Source organism: Phyllopteryx taeniolatus, chromosome 2 (assembly GCF_024500385.1).
Source record: "Phyllopteryx taeniolatus isolate TA_2022b chromosome 2, UOR_Ptae_1.2, whole genome shotgun sequence".
Classification (NCBI taxonomy): domain Eukaryota; kingdom Metazoa; phylum Chordata; class Actinopteri; order Syngnathiformes; family Syngnathidae; genus Phyllopteryx; species Phyllopteryx taeniolatus.
The window spans coordinates 19,401,636-19,421,809 of NC_084503.1; the positions used below are offsets into that span (position 1 = coordinate 19,401,636).

A 20,174-nucleotide genomic window follows, 5' to 3' on the forward strand; every position below is an offset into this window, starting at 1 on the left:
TCTCTGCCCCTGCCCCCTGAGCCCCCATACAGGCTCCGTGAATAGGACCCAGATTCCTCCTCTTTTTATTCATCTGGTTTCTATTTTCCGTGGACCTGCCCTGCCTCCTAAACTTCTATGTTCATATCCGTGTTCCTACAACACCTCACTGCTCTTCCTGAGCTCCACCTGCCACATTCACAAGCATACACACACTACACTGTGCTCCATACACACAGATTTTAGTAGCTCACACTCTGCTCACAAGCCTCCAGACACAAATATTTCACATAAATAGTTTTCTGCCATCAGTGAGTCTTCTGCTGAACACGCTGTTAGTTCCATCTATATTTTATAGCAACACTGCTTTCTGTTATCACTTCTACTGGGTCGCTTGATTGCAGCGCAATTCACTACATTATATAGTCTGTCTCACTTGCTTTCAATCACATTTTATGTTGTTGTTGTCAATCAACATAGCGAGGAGGAAACTGTATTTTAATGACATACCATTAACTTTACCAGCTCATTGTTATATTGCCTGACAAAATCACCATAAATCAGACTTAACAAGAGATTTATGGCTGTCATTTTAACTGTCATGAGATGCAAGCAAATGCTTTAAATAAGCCAGATGGTGTAGTTGTAGGTTTAACGACAGCTGGGAAATAATTTCTACTTTAAAATGCTATTTTTATATCAATAATTTATAAATGACCTAATAGTCATGAAGGCAAGAAAACAACAAACGCTCTAATTTTAAGGTTCTGTGTTCCTACAAAGTTGGCCAAATGCCTTTTTATCATGGATAGAGTGCTGGCACATAGATAATATGATGCATCCATCGTTCCGCATTTGGGCCTGATTTACCAGAATCTCAAATAGTGGGCGCTGTATTGCCTGTGCACTCACTAACCGATTGTTGTACAGTTGTAAAAGTGGTGGCGACGGTCATATTTAAAAGAGAATTTTGCGCTTTAGATAAGTGATGGTTTTCACCATAGAGCATTTGGAAAGAACTACAAGCACGAAATGAAGTTTGAAGTGTTAGTGGAAAAGGCAAACAAATATATGATAGAGTTTCAGAAAATAAATCAATTGCTGCAATAATTTTGGGGAAGCCGAAATTCATCCCGCATGTGTAACAATTGGACATATGTATCCATCCTGCGTAACATTGTGTTTAAAGTTCGGGATAGAGACAGCCCACCAGGAAAATGCACTGGGAGAGGCCAGCACCATTTGTGACCAAATTCACTGAAAAGACACTAGGAAATGCAGTAAAGTTTGGCCCACTTCAACTCATTTTGCCTGCGCTAAGATGGCACCGATTTGCGCCTGTCCATTAGACGCGCTATTTAAAGACGCAAAATCAGCCATCACAATTCGTCTCAGGCTTGATGCATCCCATTGGACGTTAAATTAATCTATTTTTATATACTTTTTCCAAAATGAAGTGTGCATCAATTTTGTGCATTTGGCAGACATAATATTGGGTGCGCCCAGTTAGTTGATGAGCTTGCATAAGCAAACAAATTAAACCTCGTTTTTGCATGCGTAAACCTTAAGTAAATCAGGCCCTTGTTGTGGATTCTGGTTCAGTCTTCCCCAAACCCAGAATCACACAATCATAAGTGACTGTGATTGTATCGTAAATGCTAATACTTTGTGTGTGTCTGTACATGCATAATGTTGCAGTTTGTTTATAATTCCCTGCTACAACATTTGACACACACACGCGTGCGCGCGCACACGCAGAACGACAGCCCTGTGTGTTGTGAATAGCTTGAAGCTGCCAGGTCAGTGAGAGCAGCTGTGTTTGCTACGAAGCATCTGCTGGCTCAGACAGCGGTTGTTTTACGTTGCTGGTCTGCAGGTCAAACTGCAGCTGGCTGCATCTCAGCATGGAGACAAACCCTGGGGAGAGTGCTTGTGTATCTGTGTGTGCGCGCCAACATGTCCCTATGGTTATAGCCTTAGCTTAGCGGACTTAAGTCTGGTGGTCAACCCTTAGCATCTTGGCTTTGGCAGCATGACTGCAGCAAGATTAATCCATTCCACACTCCATCAGTCACTAGGCACAGGTTATTAGTGCTGCAAAAGAACACACACGCGTGCACACGCACACACATACCCTTCAGCCCTGTGACTTCACTTTCCACCCTGTCCCTAAAATTTGCAAAGGTGGCCTTGGTGTTGAGAGGCCATTTGTCAAAAGCCTCCACTTGGCTCCTTTTAATAAGGCTACCTGGACTCTGGGATTACGCACACATACACAGATTCACACACGTCGGACTGCTTTGCACATACTCCTACAACTGAGTGTCAGGTAGTGCACCCCGTGAGGCTTATAAAAGTCCCATTAACATGACCCTCCTCATTGGTTGTGACAGGTTGATCAATTAGACCCCACCCTTCTCTGACCTCAGGGCCTCTCTGACTCAAGAAGCCAGACACGATGGATCGCTGATCCTAGAGTCTCACACACGTACACACAAAAACCCGCTTCTCCCTTGTTATCTATCTGATCACGGTGGCGCTTGTTTGTGCCATCATGTATCCAGCACCACGGTGATATCCAATGGTGCAGCAAGTCTCTGGCTTTTAAAGGTGGTGGATCAGAGCGTATCTGACTCTTGTTTTGACCCAAGCACATGCACACTCCTGTTTCTTTCTCTGAGGTTTTGTCTGCCTGTGAATGTGTGAGACAGAGAATGTGCAAGAATGCTAAACTAAAACAAACATCTTCATGGGGTCACCTTTGTGTGTTGGTGTGAGATTGGTCAGCGTACAGGTTTCTCACTCAACAGACTCTGTTTCGAATCAGAGTTTCGAATAATAATAAGTTAAAAAAAGTATCATTACCTCGTTTTCCAGCTTGATGCTGTGAACCAGGCCCCTTAAACTGGCTTTGTTGTAGGGATTTCCAAACTGTCATATCACTTTCTCCAACTTTTTCATGGTACCTAATACAGTAAATGTTGTGTTTTTTATTAGCCGAGTCATCTTGGGCTCATATTGGTGAATGTATGTGAAATGCGTCCAGAGGTACGAGGACACAGCAGCGAAACTTTAAGGCCCGATCCAGCCAACTTCAGCAAGAATGTGAACAAAGAATGGAGGTCCTCTTGGGAGCACCTAGGCTTTTATGTTATTATTATTATTGTTATGATGGTTTTCAATTACATTTCTTTGTGGACTCGTACGCTCATTTTGGTAAAACAATAAGGTCCTCTGGTGCCAAGTGTTGGGAGGTATTTTTGCCTGCCTCGGGACCCCGAAGGAGGTTAACGGCAGAGTCACGCCCTGAGAGAGAGAGACGACATCCTAATGATGTCCAAGAGCTTAATTGAATATTGGCGTTCTGCACACAAAGGCTAAATTGGTTCTGTCTGCACCACCTCTGCTGCAGGCTGATTTCTAACCTATTTCCACCATTTGATTCCCTGGGGGATCATTAAATGTGCCTGTTACCACGGTTACCCGCCTTTGTGCTTGTGAAGCTTTTTGTGTGTCGGAGCCAAATGCTGTTATTTGAGTTATCGAATATCCTCCTTTCTTCTTCTGTTACTTTGACTTGTTCTTTTTTGGGGGGGTTAATGTATTTTGCATCATCCTGAGCCTGCTTTGTTTCCATGGCAACAAGCTCCAGATGGCAAGTGTCAATAAGACATGACAGGGCTCTAAATATTCTCACTCTTCGACATATACTGATTTCACTGTATTATAATATAGTATACTCTAGTACAGTATTATTCTTCATAACTATATACAGTACTGAAATACAGTGAAACCACGCTACTTCCCGGTTTGACTTTTTTGGGGGGTTTTTAAGTTATATCTTTGGACGTTATTTACAGTACAGTACCCATTTTAATTTTTTTATTTAATTTTAATTGTTACTGCTAAGTAGTGTGCAATAATGTGATATCCTATGATATGATTATCCTATGAATAATATTATAGAGAGGGTTTTAAAAGGTCAAAATACCCGTTAAATAATTAAATCAATATGGTGTCTCTACTTCGCGGAAATTCGCTTATCGCGCCCAGTCCTGGAACCTAACTCCCGCGATAAACGAGGGTTCACTGTATAGAGTATAGCAATTCTAAAATCCCACTAAGGAGCATACAAAATTCACACAACACAAATGCACTCACCACAAACATCACACACACTCAGGCAGCAGTGCATATATGATAAAGGCTTGTGCCCATGCTGCACAGGAAACCATCTCCCCTTTATTTGACTGCGATGCCATTAATCGTGGTGGGGGTTAACAAATGCACTTGGATGGAGGGTAAATTTCACATGCAGACATCTGACAATGGGGCCATTGTGGCGGCGGCTGCAGCGCCCTGTTCTGCATTCAGTCAGGACCTTTGGCTTGGCTCCGGATCCACGGCTCATGTCAGGGGTTTATGTTTCATCTCCCAGATGAATTCGTTTATACAGCAAAGAGGATGTGAAAGACCCAGCAAAACCCCCGCTCTTTATGTGTTTTTCTTTGACGATAGCATTTTTTTTTCTGGCTGGGGAGGGCAAATAAATGTGTTTCGCCATTTTTCAAAGTTTGGCCTTGTTGCTATTAGTCAGATAAATGTCGCGCTGGTGACTTGTGTGTGTAGCCAAGCGAGCAGGCCAGCTCAACTCTGATTCACGGCTTTCTAAGATTCCTCAAGCCGCCGCCACAGCAGCTACCCTATTTCCCTCGCAGAAGTGCTTAGTCCTTCCAGTAATCCATTAGACTTCCATTAGCTCTGATTTGTGTGATTAGTTCTAATTAATCAGTTGAGTCTGTGGCCTTAGCTCCCCTTGCTCCTCACGTTTAATTTTTAACCTCATTTCTCAGCTCTCCACTGAGCGAGCCAATCGAAGAGTGAGCTCCGAAGCTGCCTTTGGTCTCCCAGTGCACGCACGCTTCTTCCAATCCACAGCTGTGACATGCTCCTTTCTTAACCACCTAGAAAATGTCTAAATAATTTAGTACTGTGTTTTAAATTTGGGAGCTGCATAGATATACTGATATAACGTTAGACAACCTTTCATTTGTCTGCTTGGACCCACTCTGTGCTGGAGTCAGTATTGATCAGCCTGGTTACCCATCCCTCATTGTAACAGGACCTACTGATGATTTCGGAGCCCTTATTTCCCCCTTGTGCTTATGCTAAACACAGAGGCATCTTTAAGTGGCTGTCCCAGACAATCATAGAATAGCAGAGTCCAAATAATGTCTTCTTCAGCAAATATCTACTTATTGTTTGTGGCTTTGGTGCAGTTTTTTTTTTTCCCCGTAGGATTGTATGGTGATAATCTATCTTCCTTACCCCTCTTGTCAGCCCTCTATTGCTATTATCATTATTGTGATAAATGAAGGCTCAATTTATCAAGCACCATTTACTCAATTTCTCTCTGTCCTCCCGCACGTGCATAGAACCTTTGTTTTAGTTCTTCAGTTTCCGTTCGTCCATCCCACGTTCCCTCTCAGCTACATGGAAGCTCTCTTTGTGTCTGCCAGGGAAGACACAGCTTGTCACCCCGGAGCTTGCACACTCTGATCCAAGCTGCCGGAGGTGGCCCGGCTGCTGTCAATCAATCTGGAAGCGGGTTGGTGCTGGGCTGGGGAGGGTGTGATGTTGACACATAACAAGAGCCCCCCACTGTTTAGATATTCACTCTTTATTTTTGGAATGCGGCCGTGTGTCCTTGACTTGCGAGTGTTATCTGGGATGGAAGTACGCTCTTATACAATCTGCTCAAAGATAATCATCATTAGTTTGCTTCTTGTTATCATGTATGTTATGTCATTCAATGTATTTGCATTTAACTGTGTACTGGCATGCAAAGATCAAGTGAAAATGAATAAAGTATTTGTTGTAATGATGATTATGCGAGCTCTTTCCATGCGCCTCTCGCAGGTCTCCGTGGTTCAATGGCTGGGGCTTCAATCTGCCTCGGGGTCAGTCTCTGCTGGATAAATGGAACCTCGTCCCAGAAGGCATCGACATCCTGATGACCCACGGCCCTCCGTTGGGTGAGTCCAATTAACCAATCACAGCACCCCCCAAACACCGTATCTAATGGGTTTGTACCTCATTGTTCCGAATTTGCAGGGCTGTATACTGAAGGTGCCGCAGCTGGTGAAACAGTAGCAGATCGAACCCTAAACACACTTCACGATTCAATATTTGTTTGACTTTATGAAAGGAACAAACATGTATTGTTGATTTTATCACCACAGGCTGACTGCGTTTTCTCTCTGGGTGTTTAGGCTCCCTTGTTTTTTCCCCTCCTTTTTTCTTTGTTGTGTTCTCCATCTGGTTTTATTGAGTGATTTCCTTCCCCCTTGCCTACGGAGGGGCTGCTGCTGCTGCTGCTGACGCTTCTGGGTTTGATTGCATGGAAACTCCATTTTGTACCACTGTGACAGATGCCACAAACAAGCACAATGATCAGATTTTGGTTGGAGGGTGTCTAAAGAAATGGAAACATCAATACTATATGCTGGTTGTCTGAATCAAATATTTTAATGATATATACAAGTAGTTAAAATGGGGTTTGCTGTACTTGTGGCCGTTTGACTAAATTTACTTGATCAACTATAGGGCTAAGTTAACGATCAATAAATCGGTTAGTAGATTTTTTTATGGGGAGTCCTCGTTGCCCTAAATATTATTTTCATAAAATAGGAAAAGGTAAATGACTTGGCTTATTTAACTTGGTACCTGCTGTTTTCCCTTTGATTGTTTTATATTTATGGCCTGGATGTGTTTTTCAGAAACATTTTCCTTAATTATGACTCTACCACTGCGTTGACATTGATTACTACTGATTATTACTGACTACTATTGATTACTAAGGCACATTCCAATTTACGTACAAATTTGGGTAATAAGTTTGTCTTAACCCAAGGAATCCCTGTAAATGAGACTAAGTAGACAGCTACAGTAGTTCACTCCATTTTACCTCAAAGATCACTTAATTGACTAATCGGTTGTTGTGCCTATCCCTATTGTCCTAGTGTGTTTTTTCAATTAATGGCCGTTGGACATGACAATGTTACTTATGTTTATTTTATACATTTATAGGCGGCATTGTGGAAGACTGGTTAGCACATCCGTCTCACAGTTCTGAGGACCGGGGTTCAAATCCCGGCCCCGCCTGTGTGGAGTTTGCATGTTCTCCCTGTGCCTGCATGGGTTTTCTCCGGGCACTCCCGTTTCCTTCCACATCCCAAAAACATGCACGGTAGGTTAATTGAAGACTCTAAATTGCCCGTAGGTATGAATGTGAGTGTGAATGGTTGTTTGTTTATATGTGCCCCGCAATTGGCTGGCGACCAGTTCAGGGTGTACCCCGCTTCTCGCCCAGAGATAGATGGGATAGGCTCCAGCACGCCCGCGACCCTAGTGAGGATGAGCGGAACGGAAGATGAATGAATGAATTATACATTTATGTTATAGCGTGGCGGCACGGTGGACGACTGGTTAGAGCGTCTGCCTCACACTTCTGAGGACCCGGGTTCGATCCCCGGCCCCGCCTGCGTGGGTTTTCTCCAGGCACTCCAGTTTCCTCCCACATTCCAAAAACATGCATGGTATGTTGATTGAAGACTCTAAATTGCTCGTAGGTGTGAATGTGAGTGCAAATGTTTGTTTGTTTGTATGTGCCCTGCGATTGGCTGGCGACCAGTTCGGGGTGTGCCCCGCCTCATGCCCAATGATAGCTGGGATGGGCTCCAGCACTCCCCCGACCCCTGTGAGGATAAGCGGCTCAGAAAATGGATGGATGGATGTTATAACGTTTCCATGACAGCCAGCCCAAGAAAATTGACATTGACAAACTGGAGTGTTGCAAACATTGCTTAATTTAAAGCAAAGGTGTATGGCATTTTACATAATAATTGACATGAAATTATCATTTTTAGAAAATATTCTCTGTGCACACAAAAATTTTCACAACTGAATTGTGTGTCTGAAAGTGTTTTCTTTATAGCTTCAAAAGTAATTTGCTCAAAAACAAAAACTCCCTTTTCCTGATATGCTTTGGCCAAGCTCCCTTTCTATTGTTCTAATTTGGCTAAATAATCTTAATTCAGCCGATGTCTGGACCTAAATAAATTTCTAAATAAATTGCATTTTGTGAGTGGCATTACTACCAATCAGTAATTCTGCTATAATGAGAGACATCTAATGATGAATCAAGACGGAAAAGCAAGCTCGTAATGGTGAAGGCCAGAGGAATATGTAATGACTCAATTGTCTGGTTGCTTATGTTTAAATGCATTGCAACTGGTGTGACTTGCAACATAAATAATAATCAAAAGTGGAAATGACTGCATTATATATAACATGGGTTACTGAGGTAGTCATGTTGTTTAAGTTGACTTTGTGTGGCTTCACAATGAAGGCCATTCATTGCCATCTACTGTCTCATTCCTGTCAGCGTTGCAGAAACTGCTAATTGCTTGGACAGGATTAGCAGCATGCCTTTCGACTATGAAATGTACAGTGAACTCAGGCTTTTCCGCACCAAGACTCTTTGAGAATAGCAAAAATTTGTAAACAGTACAGTATATTTCAAACAAAATGGATTGTCTGAATTTGTTTGTGTGCGTGCAGGTTTCCGAGACTGGGTTCCTAAGGAGTTACAGAGGGTTGGCTGTGTGGAGCTGCTCAACACGGTCCAGAAGAGGGTGCGACCCAAACTCCATGCCTTTGGAGGCATACATGAAGGTAGGCTGCCCTTTTGGTTTTCACATATCTCTAGCAATTCGTAGCATGAAGAAAGGTGCACTGTAGCTAGGGATGAAATGGTTAACTGATAAAGTTTTAAGACCTTTGATATTGATTTCAATGATTACATGACGATATGTGACGTTGGGGTGTTCTCTGTCGCAGGCTACGGCATCATGACAGACGGTTACACAACATTCGTTAACGCGTCGACCTGCACCGTCAGCTTCCAGCCGACCAACCCTCCCATCGTGTTTGACCTGCCCAACCCTTCCAGCTCCTGAGAGCAGAGGAAAGAGGGGCAGGTGGCACTTGGAAAGAAGAAAACAATTTTCTACAAGTATGTCGATTTAAAAACACAAAAAACAAAGAATGTGTTTTTTGCAAACTGATGGTCCTCTCCAAAATGATGAATATTTGGAGACGTGTCAGGATAGACAGGGCAACGTAGATTTAAAGGAGAATATCGGTGTTCTTTTTTTTAAATTATTCTGGTATGTTCTGTGATTCTGTTTGCCAAACACAATCAACATGTTTGGCAGATTTTATATAAAGGCTTTCCTTTCCATTATTTTGCCAATTATGAGCCACTTTTTTTGGCCTGACGTCATCGTACTGACTTCAATTTCATCTCAGAGCTCCAGTTTTTTTGCTTCTTATCACAGGGAGACAAATCCATTAACCACACCAGAATGCAGAAAGAATTTTGGGAGGCGGACACTGGTATTCTCCTTTTCCAGGGGGATTTTGTGATTAAACAATCTTGCTCTTGATAAATATTGTCCACATCTGTAAGATAAGTGATGCTTTGTGAATTTGTACAATTTCCTTGTTCGGTTTAACGTTGACCGGACAATGAATGCCCTCTATGTGTTACTGTTGTGTCATCTATTTTGTGTTTAGTTTTCATTTTTTTATTTTTTATTTTTTGTTATTGGCTGACAGAGACGCTGCCTTAAACTAGCTTTAATGTTCTCAGCTAGAGATCCACTCTCTCTCTCTGTGAGATCAGAGAAAAAAAAATGTCCTTATTTATTGTCAAACACCTGGCGGATGCAGGGACCGAAAGCTATTGAATTACAGCCCAAATGTTTACTTTATAGTCAATCCCATTCAATGACTCCTGATCTAATTTGGAAAGTTAATGTATAAAAAGTATATATATTATATATTCATGTTGTAAAACCTCTGTACTGAAAGTTTTGTTTGAAGGGGGGAGGAAAGATTTTCCTTTATAATTTCCTTGACAGAAAATGTAATCGTTTTTTAATCTTGATCATTTTGGATGAAAGGAAAAGAAAAAATTTCAGTCACAATCCATCAGGTGCTCTTTATTCCCAGCAACGCGCCTGCCTAAACATGCTTAAGTTGTCCTTTCAAGTGTCAAATCAGATTTTTTTTTCCTGTTTTATTTTTCTGTTTTCTTTCTAATTTTGCACTGTGTGTAAATGCAATCTTGCTAGCACAAAAAAAAACATTGCCAATAGTAGTTTTGACTTTGCTGCTGTAAATGCTCTTTTCGTGCTCTCTCTCTCTCTCTCTCTCTCGCTCTCTGTCTCTCTCTCGCTCTCTCTCTGATTGTATGGAAATGTTAGTCCTCTCTTTTCAGTTCATTGTGATATATTTAGCTGCCTTTATATGCAAATAAAATTGCAGATTTTTACTTATGAAACTGTCTTGACTTTTAATGGTACGCAGAGCCTTTCTTTAAAGCGTCCCTGTTGACGTGCAGTAATGGCGTCATTAAGGACCCAAAGAAAATCCATCCATCCATCCATTTTCTGTACCGCATCCCAAAGAAAATATATTTCTAAATGCCACTCACATTGTTTTGTGGAGAGCGTCTGTACTTGAAAGTCACTTTGCAAAGCAAAAGGTTTGAAGAGTTTGTTTTGCTAAATGCCAAACTTCTGTTTTTATTGTATATTTTATTTTAATAACATTTATCTATCCATCCATCCATCCATTTTATTCTACTTATCCGAGGTTGGTTTGCGGGGTCAGTACCTTTAGCAGAGACGCCCACACTTCCTTCTCCCTACCCATTTCATCCAGCCTCAGGATCACCCTCTTCCGGGGTGATCCTGAGGCGTTCCGAGGCGAGCTGGGAAACAGTCTCTCCAGCGTGTCCTGGGTCATCCCTGGGTTCTCCTCCCGGTGGGACGAAGCCCGTAAAACCTCACCAAGGAGGCGTCCGGGAGGCATCCGAATTTGATGCCCCAGCCGCCTCATCTGGCTCCTCTCGATGTGGAGGAGCAGCGGCTCTACTCTGAGCTCCTCCCGGATGACCGAGCTGCTCTATCTCTGAGAGCCCGGACACCCTGCGGAGGAAAGTCATTTCGGCTGCTTGTATCCAGGATCTTGTTCTTTCGGTCATGACCCACAGCTCGTGACCATGGGTGAGGGTAGGAACGTAGATCGACCGGTAAATTGAGAGGTTCACCTTTCGGCTTAGCTCCTTCTTCACCACAACGGACAGATATAATGTCTGCATCACTCCAGACGCTGCACCGAGCCGCCTGTCGATCTCCCGTTCCATTTTTCCCTCCCTCGCGAACAAGACCCCAAGATACTTGAACTCCTCCACTTGGGGCAGGATCTCATCCCCGACCTGGAGAGGGCACGCCACCCTTTTCCGACTGAGGACCATGGGCAAGGGTGCAGAGCTTTCCACTGTTCCAGGGCCAGGACGAGAACCACACTGCTCCTCCTGAATCTGAGATTCGACTTCCTGACCGACGCCTCTCACCGTGGGCAACTCCAGAGTGGAAGACAGTCCAACCCCTCTCAAGAGGACTCGTACCAGAGCCCAAGCCGTGTGTGGAGGCGAGTCCGACTATATCTAGTCGGAACTTCTCAACCCCACACACCAGCTCGGGCTCCTTCCGTGCCGGAGAGGTGACATTCCCTAGAGCCAGCTTCTGTAGCCGGGGATCGGATCGCCAAGGTCCCTGCCTTAGGCCACTGCCCAGCTCACACTGCACCCGACCCCTATGGCCCCTCCCACAGGTGGTGAGCCCATGGGAAGGGGGACCCATTTTACCCTTTCGGTCTGTGCCCGGCCGGGCCCCATGGGTGCAGGCCCAGCCACCTGGCGCTCACCTTCGAGCCCCACCTCCAGGCCTGGCTCCAGAGGGGGGCCCCTGTGACCCGCGTCCGGGCGAGGGAAACCTAAAAGTCAACAATTTAACCTAACGTATATTTTTGGAATGTGAGAGGAAGCCAACCAGATAACATGAAAACTCACACCAGGGTGTGGAATTAAATTGAAATTTAAGACCTTTCTTATAGCACATTAACTTCCATTTGTGGTTTAGTGGTCATTACACACTTCTCATCTGCTAACATTGGTTTCCTTTGATGGTGACCTCACAAAAAAAACAAGCAACACACTTGTGGAGCTAATCTTTTGGATGATGAAGTCTTACAAGATTTGGTTTGAACTTTTGCAGCATATTTTTCTCGAAAGTTGTAGTTGAACTCCAAAAAATGACTGACTCTTGACTAATGGAGGTTTCACTGTATAACCCAATGGTGCGTGTGATGTTGCATTTTACGTTGCACTCACCAACTCTACTCAGCCTCTAGAGATATTCATTTGGGGAAAAAAATACAGACCATGAACTAGAGCATAGCAATAAGGCCTAGATAAAATCATTGTTGGAGCTCATGTCTCACATGATTTCATCAGGTTTCCTTCCTTTCCACCTCTCGCCAACACACATTTAGTGTAGTCCAAAAATAAAACAGGCTTGACTTGTAAGGCGCCTCTGCCATCCTTTTTTCCCACCAACCCCCTTCTCTCGTCACCACAACATCAAAGCAGCCCAACCAATTAGCTATTCCCCGAAACAAGAGCGGCAAAGCATGGCCCCGAACCCACCAGATCCCCCCGCACATTACCATAATCCAGTCTAATCATATTAACACGGGCCGCAGACGAGCAAGGGGAGACATGGCTGCATACAGGCACCTCTAGTCTGCATTGAGAGGCTGTCTCTATAGGCTTGGGGATGTAATAAATACTTTCGTGTACGCCATGACCCTTTAATGGAGCACAACACTTTTTTCGATCTATCAACTCAACACTATATTGTATATATGCACGTTCAACAGATTATAGAATTATTTGTGAAAACAACAGCATCTAGAACTCTCGTATTCACATATAAATAGCTTCAAAATCATTGTGAAGGTCCCCTCACTGGATTCTAATACTGTAAGAACAGGGTCTCTGTCATTGACATCGGAACTACGGGTTGCCTAATTAAGAGGGCCTATGACATTAATTCTGGCTGCAACTAACGATTACTTTAGTTATTGCTTAATCAATGAATCAGATTAAAAAACATTTAAATTTCCATCCCTTTATTCAAAAACAGAACATTATTTCAAATGGACAGCGCAGAAAATACACAAACTGATTATGATTCATTTAATGGTTTACACCGTAACATGACAATAGGCAAGAATGTTCCCAAGTAAAAGATGTTTGTAAATCTCTTATTTTGATGAAACACAAAGATACAGGTAATCAGTCATGAAAGTAGACTGATTACTGGAGGACTACAAAAATCTGAGAATATTTATTGTTGAGAGAATGAAATTAGGAGGATTTGGATCATGGTCTCCAAATGGTTAATCCATCCATCCATCCATTTTCTGCATCGCTTCTCCTCACGAGAGTCCCAGCTAACTGCGGGCGCGAGGCGGGGTACACCCTGAACTGGTTGCCAGCCAATCGCAGGGTACATATAAACAAACAACCATTCGCACTCACAGTCACACCTACAGGTAATTTAGATTCTTCAATTAACCTACCACGCATGTTTTTGGGATGTGGGAGGAAACCGGAGTACCCAGAGAAAACCCACACAGGCACGGCGATAACATGCAAATTCCACACAGGTGAGGCCGGGATTTGAACCCCGGTCTGCAGAGCTGTGAGGCAGTTGTGCTAACCATTTTCTACGGTGCCCCCTAAATGGTTAATCGATTAGCAAAATAGTTATCGATTAATTTCATAATCAGTTGTCGATGAATTGATTAATTGTTGCACCTCTAATATTAATACTACGAGTACTGGTGCTGTAGTAGTGGTAGTATTAATAGTAACGATATCAACAACTTTGGGCCTTACAGTTCGGAGGTTGGGGGTTCAAATCCAGATCCGCGTGTCCACTGCGAAGTTTGCATGTTCTTCCCATGCTTGCATTTGTTTTCTCCGGGTACTCAGGCTTCCTCCCGCATTCCAAAAACATTCATGTTAGGTTCACTTAAGAATAAAATTGTCTTCAGTCTAAAATGGTTATTTCTGGCAACCAATCAAGGGTGGACCACGCCTCTCGCTGAAACTCAGCTGGGATAGGCTCCACCCTAATAAGGATCAAAACAAAGAAAATGGAGGCACGGTGGAAGACTGGTTAGCACATCCGCCTCACAGTTCTGAAGGTCTCGGCCTCCCCTGTGTGGAATTTGCATCTTCTCACTGTGCCTGTGTGGGTTTTCTCTCTTTGTCTCGCTGAAGTTCCAGTTTTAATGGGGATAGTCCTACAGTATGTCCTCTGTGGAGCTGTGTAAGTGGCCCATGCAATGCAAACATTGTCAAACACAAATACATGCTTCCATGTGGATTTGTACACACTGTACATCCTTGTGAGGAGTGTGTCTCTGGAGAGAAAAAAAACAAAAAAACCTTTGTACTTAAATGACCTCAAGTGTATGTTTTGGGAAAACAATGACTTAAGTCGTGGAAGGTCACTCCTGTTTGGCAATTTAGCAATGCACACGTTAAACCAACATTTTCGCCATGTCTATATACACATATTGATTTGGTGAGATGACATCATGTTGGTAGTAGACTGTAGATTCCACCAGCAAACAAGGAGAAGACAGCTTTAGAATGAAGGCCTTTTAAGATTTAGCTCCATTTACATTTGTATATGGAGAATGCAGATCCTCGTGTTGGTGAGGAAAATACAATTCTAAAATTCTGCTACTCATAGAGAAGGGGAAATTCTCATAATGATGCATGTTCAATGATGATCTTGTTGGTGAAAAAAATTCCAGTTCCAGCCGCACTAATTAGATTGCTCAATTGCTCCTCTGATTTCCTACTAATTAATATTGATTGTGTGGTAGGGAATATGACTTCCTGTTTTTTAAGTGGATGTTCTGTGTCTATCCATGATTTTATTTTTTTGTTTTTTAAGATAGTTCTACATACAAATGGTATTACAAAGGGCTACAGACAAAACAATTTGGGAGAATGAAGTTGGGCATAAATTCAAAATATTATGTAGTCATTGCGTTTTGAGAAGACTATTCGGCTCTGGTGTAGAGAAATGAGAAATGTGCCAACATATCTCATGACATTTGCCGTTTAATTTACATCACCTAACGATCACTAGGAATTTTGCCAACTGTTTGTCCAAAAAATGTTTTTCCCTATTCACTTTTAATTTTATCACTTTTTGTTTGTTTTATTTGGGTGTCTTTCCTTGAAGACGATATTGTGGGAAAAAATTACTTTTTACAATTTGTTTGCTTTTGTCTTTTTAAAAATATTTGGTGCGACTTATAACCAGCAAAGTGGTTTTGTTCTGCCTCTCTATCTGCTTTAATTCTGTGAAAGCTTCTTAAGCTATTGCAGAACCACCAGATACTAGGGAACCTCTTGCCAGAGGCTGGCAGGCTAAACGGTCCATGGTGTGGATGTATTGGATCCCTGATTATCATCCGCGCTCTGGCCACACAGCATTTGTCTCCAATATCCTCACCACTATCTGGAGAGCTTTCCAGTACATGGCTTTGCAGACCAAACCAAGATCCACAAGTTGCTCTATCACCCATCTGCTTCCTTTTATTTTCTCTGATGAAGCGCACCTCTGTTGTGTCGTCCGCATACTTAATGATGTCATTTGTACTGGATCTGGCCTGACAGTCATGGGTCATCAGGGGGAACAGTAGCAGGCTCAGGATGCATCCTTGAGGAGAGCCAATTCTCAGGGAGTTGTTGTTCCCTACTTGCACACACTCCCATCTGTGGTGCTAACACTTAAGGAGGGTAGTTTCCTCACCAGTTGAAGATGGGACAGGCTCGGGTAGGTTACGGAGGAGATGGCATCTTCTGTGGAGCAGTTGGAGTGGTAAGCAAGCTGAGAGGAATTAAATGAATGGGGGGAGTCAGGAGTTGATGTGTCCTTCACCAGCTTCTTGAAACACTTCATCATGATAGGAGTGGGTGTTACTGGGTGATAGTCATTGAGGCTGGTTGGCTTTTTCGGCAATGTTATTATGATAGCTGTGGTAAAACATTTCGGAACAATCTTGCAAGGTGCTAAAAATGTCTGTTAGTACGTGGGCCAGTTGGTCAGCACATTCCCTTAGCAGTCTTCCACAAATTTAATTGGGACGTGCTGCTTTCTGAGTGTTGACCCTCTTGAGTGTCTGCCAGATGTCAGCTACCTTAAGCCTGAGGGCCTGCTCATCAGAGCAGTGGATGGACTTCTTTGCCTGGTTGTTGTTCAGTGCCTCAAAACATGCAAAACAATTGCTCAGTTTTTCTCGGAAGTCTGTGTCCTCTTTACAGTTTGGTAGATTTCCTTTGTAATTTTGATAGACTGGATTCCTGACCAGTTTTGGAAGAAACCCTGGACATTCTGGCAGTGGCCTCATTTTGCAACCCTGATGGCCAGTTCAGAATAGCTCTTGCTGACCTGAGTGCAGTTGCGTCTCCAGACTTAAATGTAACATTCCTTGCCTTCAGCATGCTGCCTCACCTTACTGGTCATCCAGGGTTTCTGGTTCATCCTAATGGTAATTTTTCTGGTTCCACAAACGTCCTCAATACTTTCATTGATATATGCGGACAAAGAGGCATTCGTCTATGTCGGTGAGCTGGTGTGCTGTGCCACCCTCTTTGAACAATGCCCATTGAGTGCATTCAATGCAGTCCTGTAGTGCTGACATAGCACTCTGAGGCCAGACCCTCACCTGCTTCACTGTTGGTCTTTCTGTGATCAGCAGGGATCTGTATGCTGTATGCATTAGCATTACAGAGAGGTGATCTGATGAGCCAAGGTAAGGTCAAGCGAAAGCTTAAAGTGTCTCATGTAAAACAGCTCTAGAGTGAGTCCACATGGTGGTAAAAATTGGGGAGAACTGTCTTCATACTTGCCTGGTTTCAGTCACCAGCAATTATAAAGATGCCATCTGCATGTGCAGTTTGTTGTTTATTAGCGGTACAGCTCGTTCAGGGCCTCCTTCACATTAGCACTAGTTGGACTTACACAGGTCACTGATGGTGTAGTGGTACACTCGCCTGACTTTGGTGCAGGCAGCGTGGGTTCAGTTCCCACTCAGTGACGGTGTGAATGTGAGTGTGAATGGTTGTCCGTGTCCATATGTGCCCTGCGACTGACTGGCGACCAGTTCAGGGTGTAGTCCGCCTTTCGCCCGAAGTCAGCTGGGATAGGCTCCAGCGTCCCGCGACCCTAACTAGGATAAGCGGTGTTGAAAATGGATGGATGGATGGATGGATGGATGGACTTACACAGCTGAAATGCAAAATGCCAAGTAAATACAGAAAGCAGACAATATCTTAGGAAGTCACAGTCACTGTTTTAGTCAGTGGTGATTTAAAGGCCTGAACCCAAAATAGTGGAGCCCCACTATTCGCTGTCCACTGTACTATAAAAAAATAAAAAACAATTAGGTGTGAATGATGAACTGCGATATCTTAAGTGGGGAACAGTGCATGAGCATTGACATGGTATTATTTTTATTTGGAGTACCCTTTTCAGTTTTCATGTTTTCTAAGTCTCAGGATGTTTATGATTGAGCTGTCTATCAATTAGATTTGAACAGTGAACTGTGGCTGATGCTGAGTGTGTGTCAGGGTGCTGCTGATGGATACTGATCAACACATACTCTGAGCAGGCACCGTGTGTGTATGTGTGCGTTGCCAAGTGACTGCATGCACTTATAATTGGACCCCATCGCACAAAACTTGTACACATTACTGTAATTTGGAGATCATTTGGCTCACGCACAATCAGAATGAAACAATTCCACAAACTATGGACATGCAGGGTCATTCTTCCGGTGCCACATTCTTTCTGTGTGATCCCACTAAAAAGAAACTCGTTTCATTGTTCTGTATCAATTACGTGGCATGCAAAAGAAATTAACATTGTCGAATTGAATCAACACACACACACACATAAATGGGAATTTACAGCGCACATAAAGATGTGTAAATCAGTGAGGCGTTCAGGTTTAATGTAGTCACGAGTGTAAAACTTAATTTAATTAAATGGAAAGTTCACCGGCTAATGATGCAGCTTTGCTAATTATTTTCCAATTTCATTATTCCACCGCAGAGTGAATTGATGCCGTCACCTCTCCTTATGTTACGACTTCTAAAGGAGCGCTGATTGAACTTGGAGTGAATTAACCCCTTAACTCCGCCAACAATATATGATTATCACCGGTGGATCGGTTGAATTGCGGCAAATGATGAGTACTTCCTTCGTGTCTCAACATCACCGCTGACAAAAGCATCACTATGACATTGACTTCCGTTCACATTCTTGCTCTCTCTATTTATTTGGCATTTAGAAAATAACCGTAATTACATTTAGTAGTCCCTACTGACTTATTATTCACTCATATAGAACATTTACCTGACAATTGCAATTCCGAACAAAACAAAAAGAAATCACCAAAAAAAGCAGGTCATTGTTTAATAAAAGAAATAAATCCGTGAAACATATAATACAATAGCTGTGTGAATGGTTGTTTGTCTGTATGTGCCCTGCGATTGACCGGCGACCAATCCAGGGTGTACCCTGCCTCTGTGATGTTGCAGCAAATGGTGGTCTAAATAGTAGCTTATGAAACTTTTTTTATTTTTTTTTTTATTCTAGCTGTAAAATATAGGCGGGGCAGCACGGTGAAAGACTGGTTAGCACATCTGCCTCGCAGTTCTGAGGACGACGGTTCAAATCCGGCCTCACCTGTGTGGAGTTTGCATGTTCTTACCGTGCCTGCGTGAGTTTTCTCTGGGTACTCTGTATTCCTCCCATATTCCAAAAACATGCATGGTAGGTTAATTGAAGACTGTAAATCGACCGTATGTGTGAATGTGAGTGTGACTGATTATTTGTTTATATGTGCCCTGCAACTGGTTGGCGACCAGTTCAGGGTGTACCCCGCCTCTCGCCCGGAGTCAGCTGGGATAGGCTACGGCATACCCACGACCCTTGTGAGGATAAGCGGTGTAGAAAATGCACACAGCATTTCACACAGCACTTGGTTTTCTTGGTGTTCACCGCCGGGCATGGCGCAGTGACGGCTGCGCTCCGGTCCAAGCTTCCCAATATTTGGAAGTGGTTGCTTAGTGACCTCCTAGCAAGTAGCATGGAGGCTTTTCCTGTTGGGTGGTCTATTGCCACACTCTGAAATCACTCCGCCAACCCCTCACCTATTAGATCACAACGAGTTGAACATTTTTCAACTTGAGGCACGGTGCCACGATGTCAAACACCCAACTTGGGCGTCGCTACACAAAGCGACGTGACGTTCTGTTTGTACATCCACGCAGCACATATACAACGAATGAGTTTGTCAGGGGCGTGTGGGTTTTTAGAGTCCAATAAATGCAACATTTATTCAATTTTTGCCCTGATGAAAACATTGCAGTAGCTTCAAATGCATGTGTCAATCAGCAGCTGATTGTTAAGAATCGGAGGGGGGGGGGGGGGGGGGGGGGGGAGAACAGGAAACTAAGCCGCCTGTTGATAGAAGTGCTTGTACATAAACAGACTGAGTGAACAGCAGTGTGGCTCAGGGGTCAATACTTCATTAATGTCTCATTAATGTCTTCAAGCGGATTCATTCAGTGGATCCCTTTCCTACAGTGCGTTTATTAATAGGAGGGAAGGAGGGAGTCCCTCAGCAGGACATGCTGCCAGATGGAGGAAGCGTCATGGCTCTGTTGGCTTGATGCAGCTCAGTCATCACCAGTGATGACAACTATCAGCCGGGATTGGTCAAGAGGTCACTGGGAGACGCACACAAAAAAAAAAAAAAATCAATAACGGTAGGGTTTCATCATGGGCTGGAGACTGGTCTGGAACTGCTTATTCCTACTGGTGGCAATACAGTGATATTGCAGTATAGTGTTACAGTTTGTCCAAGAGATTAGAGGAGAAATGGCTAATACAGTACACTTCACTACCAATATTATTCTAAAACATGTTGTTTTCTTTGCTTATTTTCAGGGGCTCCTCAAGGCAGCGACTTAACCTGAATTAGTGCATAAGTCTGAACGCGCTAACCCAGGTTAATGCAGCGTTAAAGTCTTAATTACAGTAAATATTTGTTGTAAAAACACATGTAGGCAATAAACATTCGACAATCCATAAAAAAAAAAAAACGTATGGTGGTAGATGAGC

General features: G+C 43.3%; 1 protein-coding gene across 3 annotated transcripts in view; it reads left to right on the plus strand.

Annotated features, from left to right (window-relative positions):
• The window catches only part of mpped2a (metallophosphoesterase domain containing 2a), a 76,418-nt gene extending 66,031 nt beyond the window's left edge, over positions 1-10,387 (plus strand). For 2 of the 3 annotated variants that reach the window (XM_061764383.1, XM_061764392.1), the window contains exons 5-7: positions 5,899-6,014; positions 8,602-8,715; positions 8,881-10,387. In XM_061764383.1, coding sequence (XP_061620367.1) covers positions 5,899-6,014; positions 8,602-8,715; positions 8,881-8,999 — 349 coding nt within the window. In that variant the 3' untranslated portion in view covers positions 9,000-10,387. Of the gene's footprint in view, positions 1-5,898; positions 6,015-6,093; positions 7,436-8,601; positions 8,716-8,880 lie in introns of those variants that run through there. The other variant, XM_061764401.1, reaches the window with a different exon arrangement.
• The last annotated feature ends 9,787 nt before the right edge of the window (positions 10,388-20,174 follow it).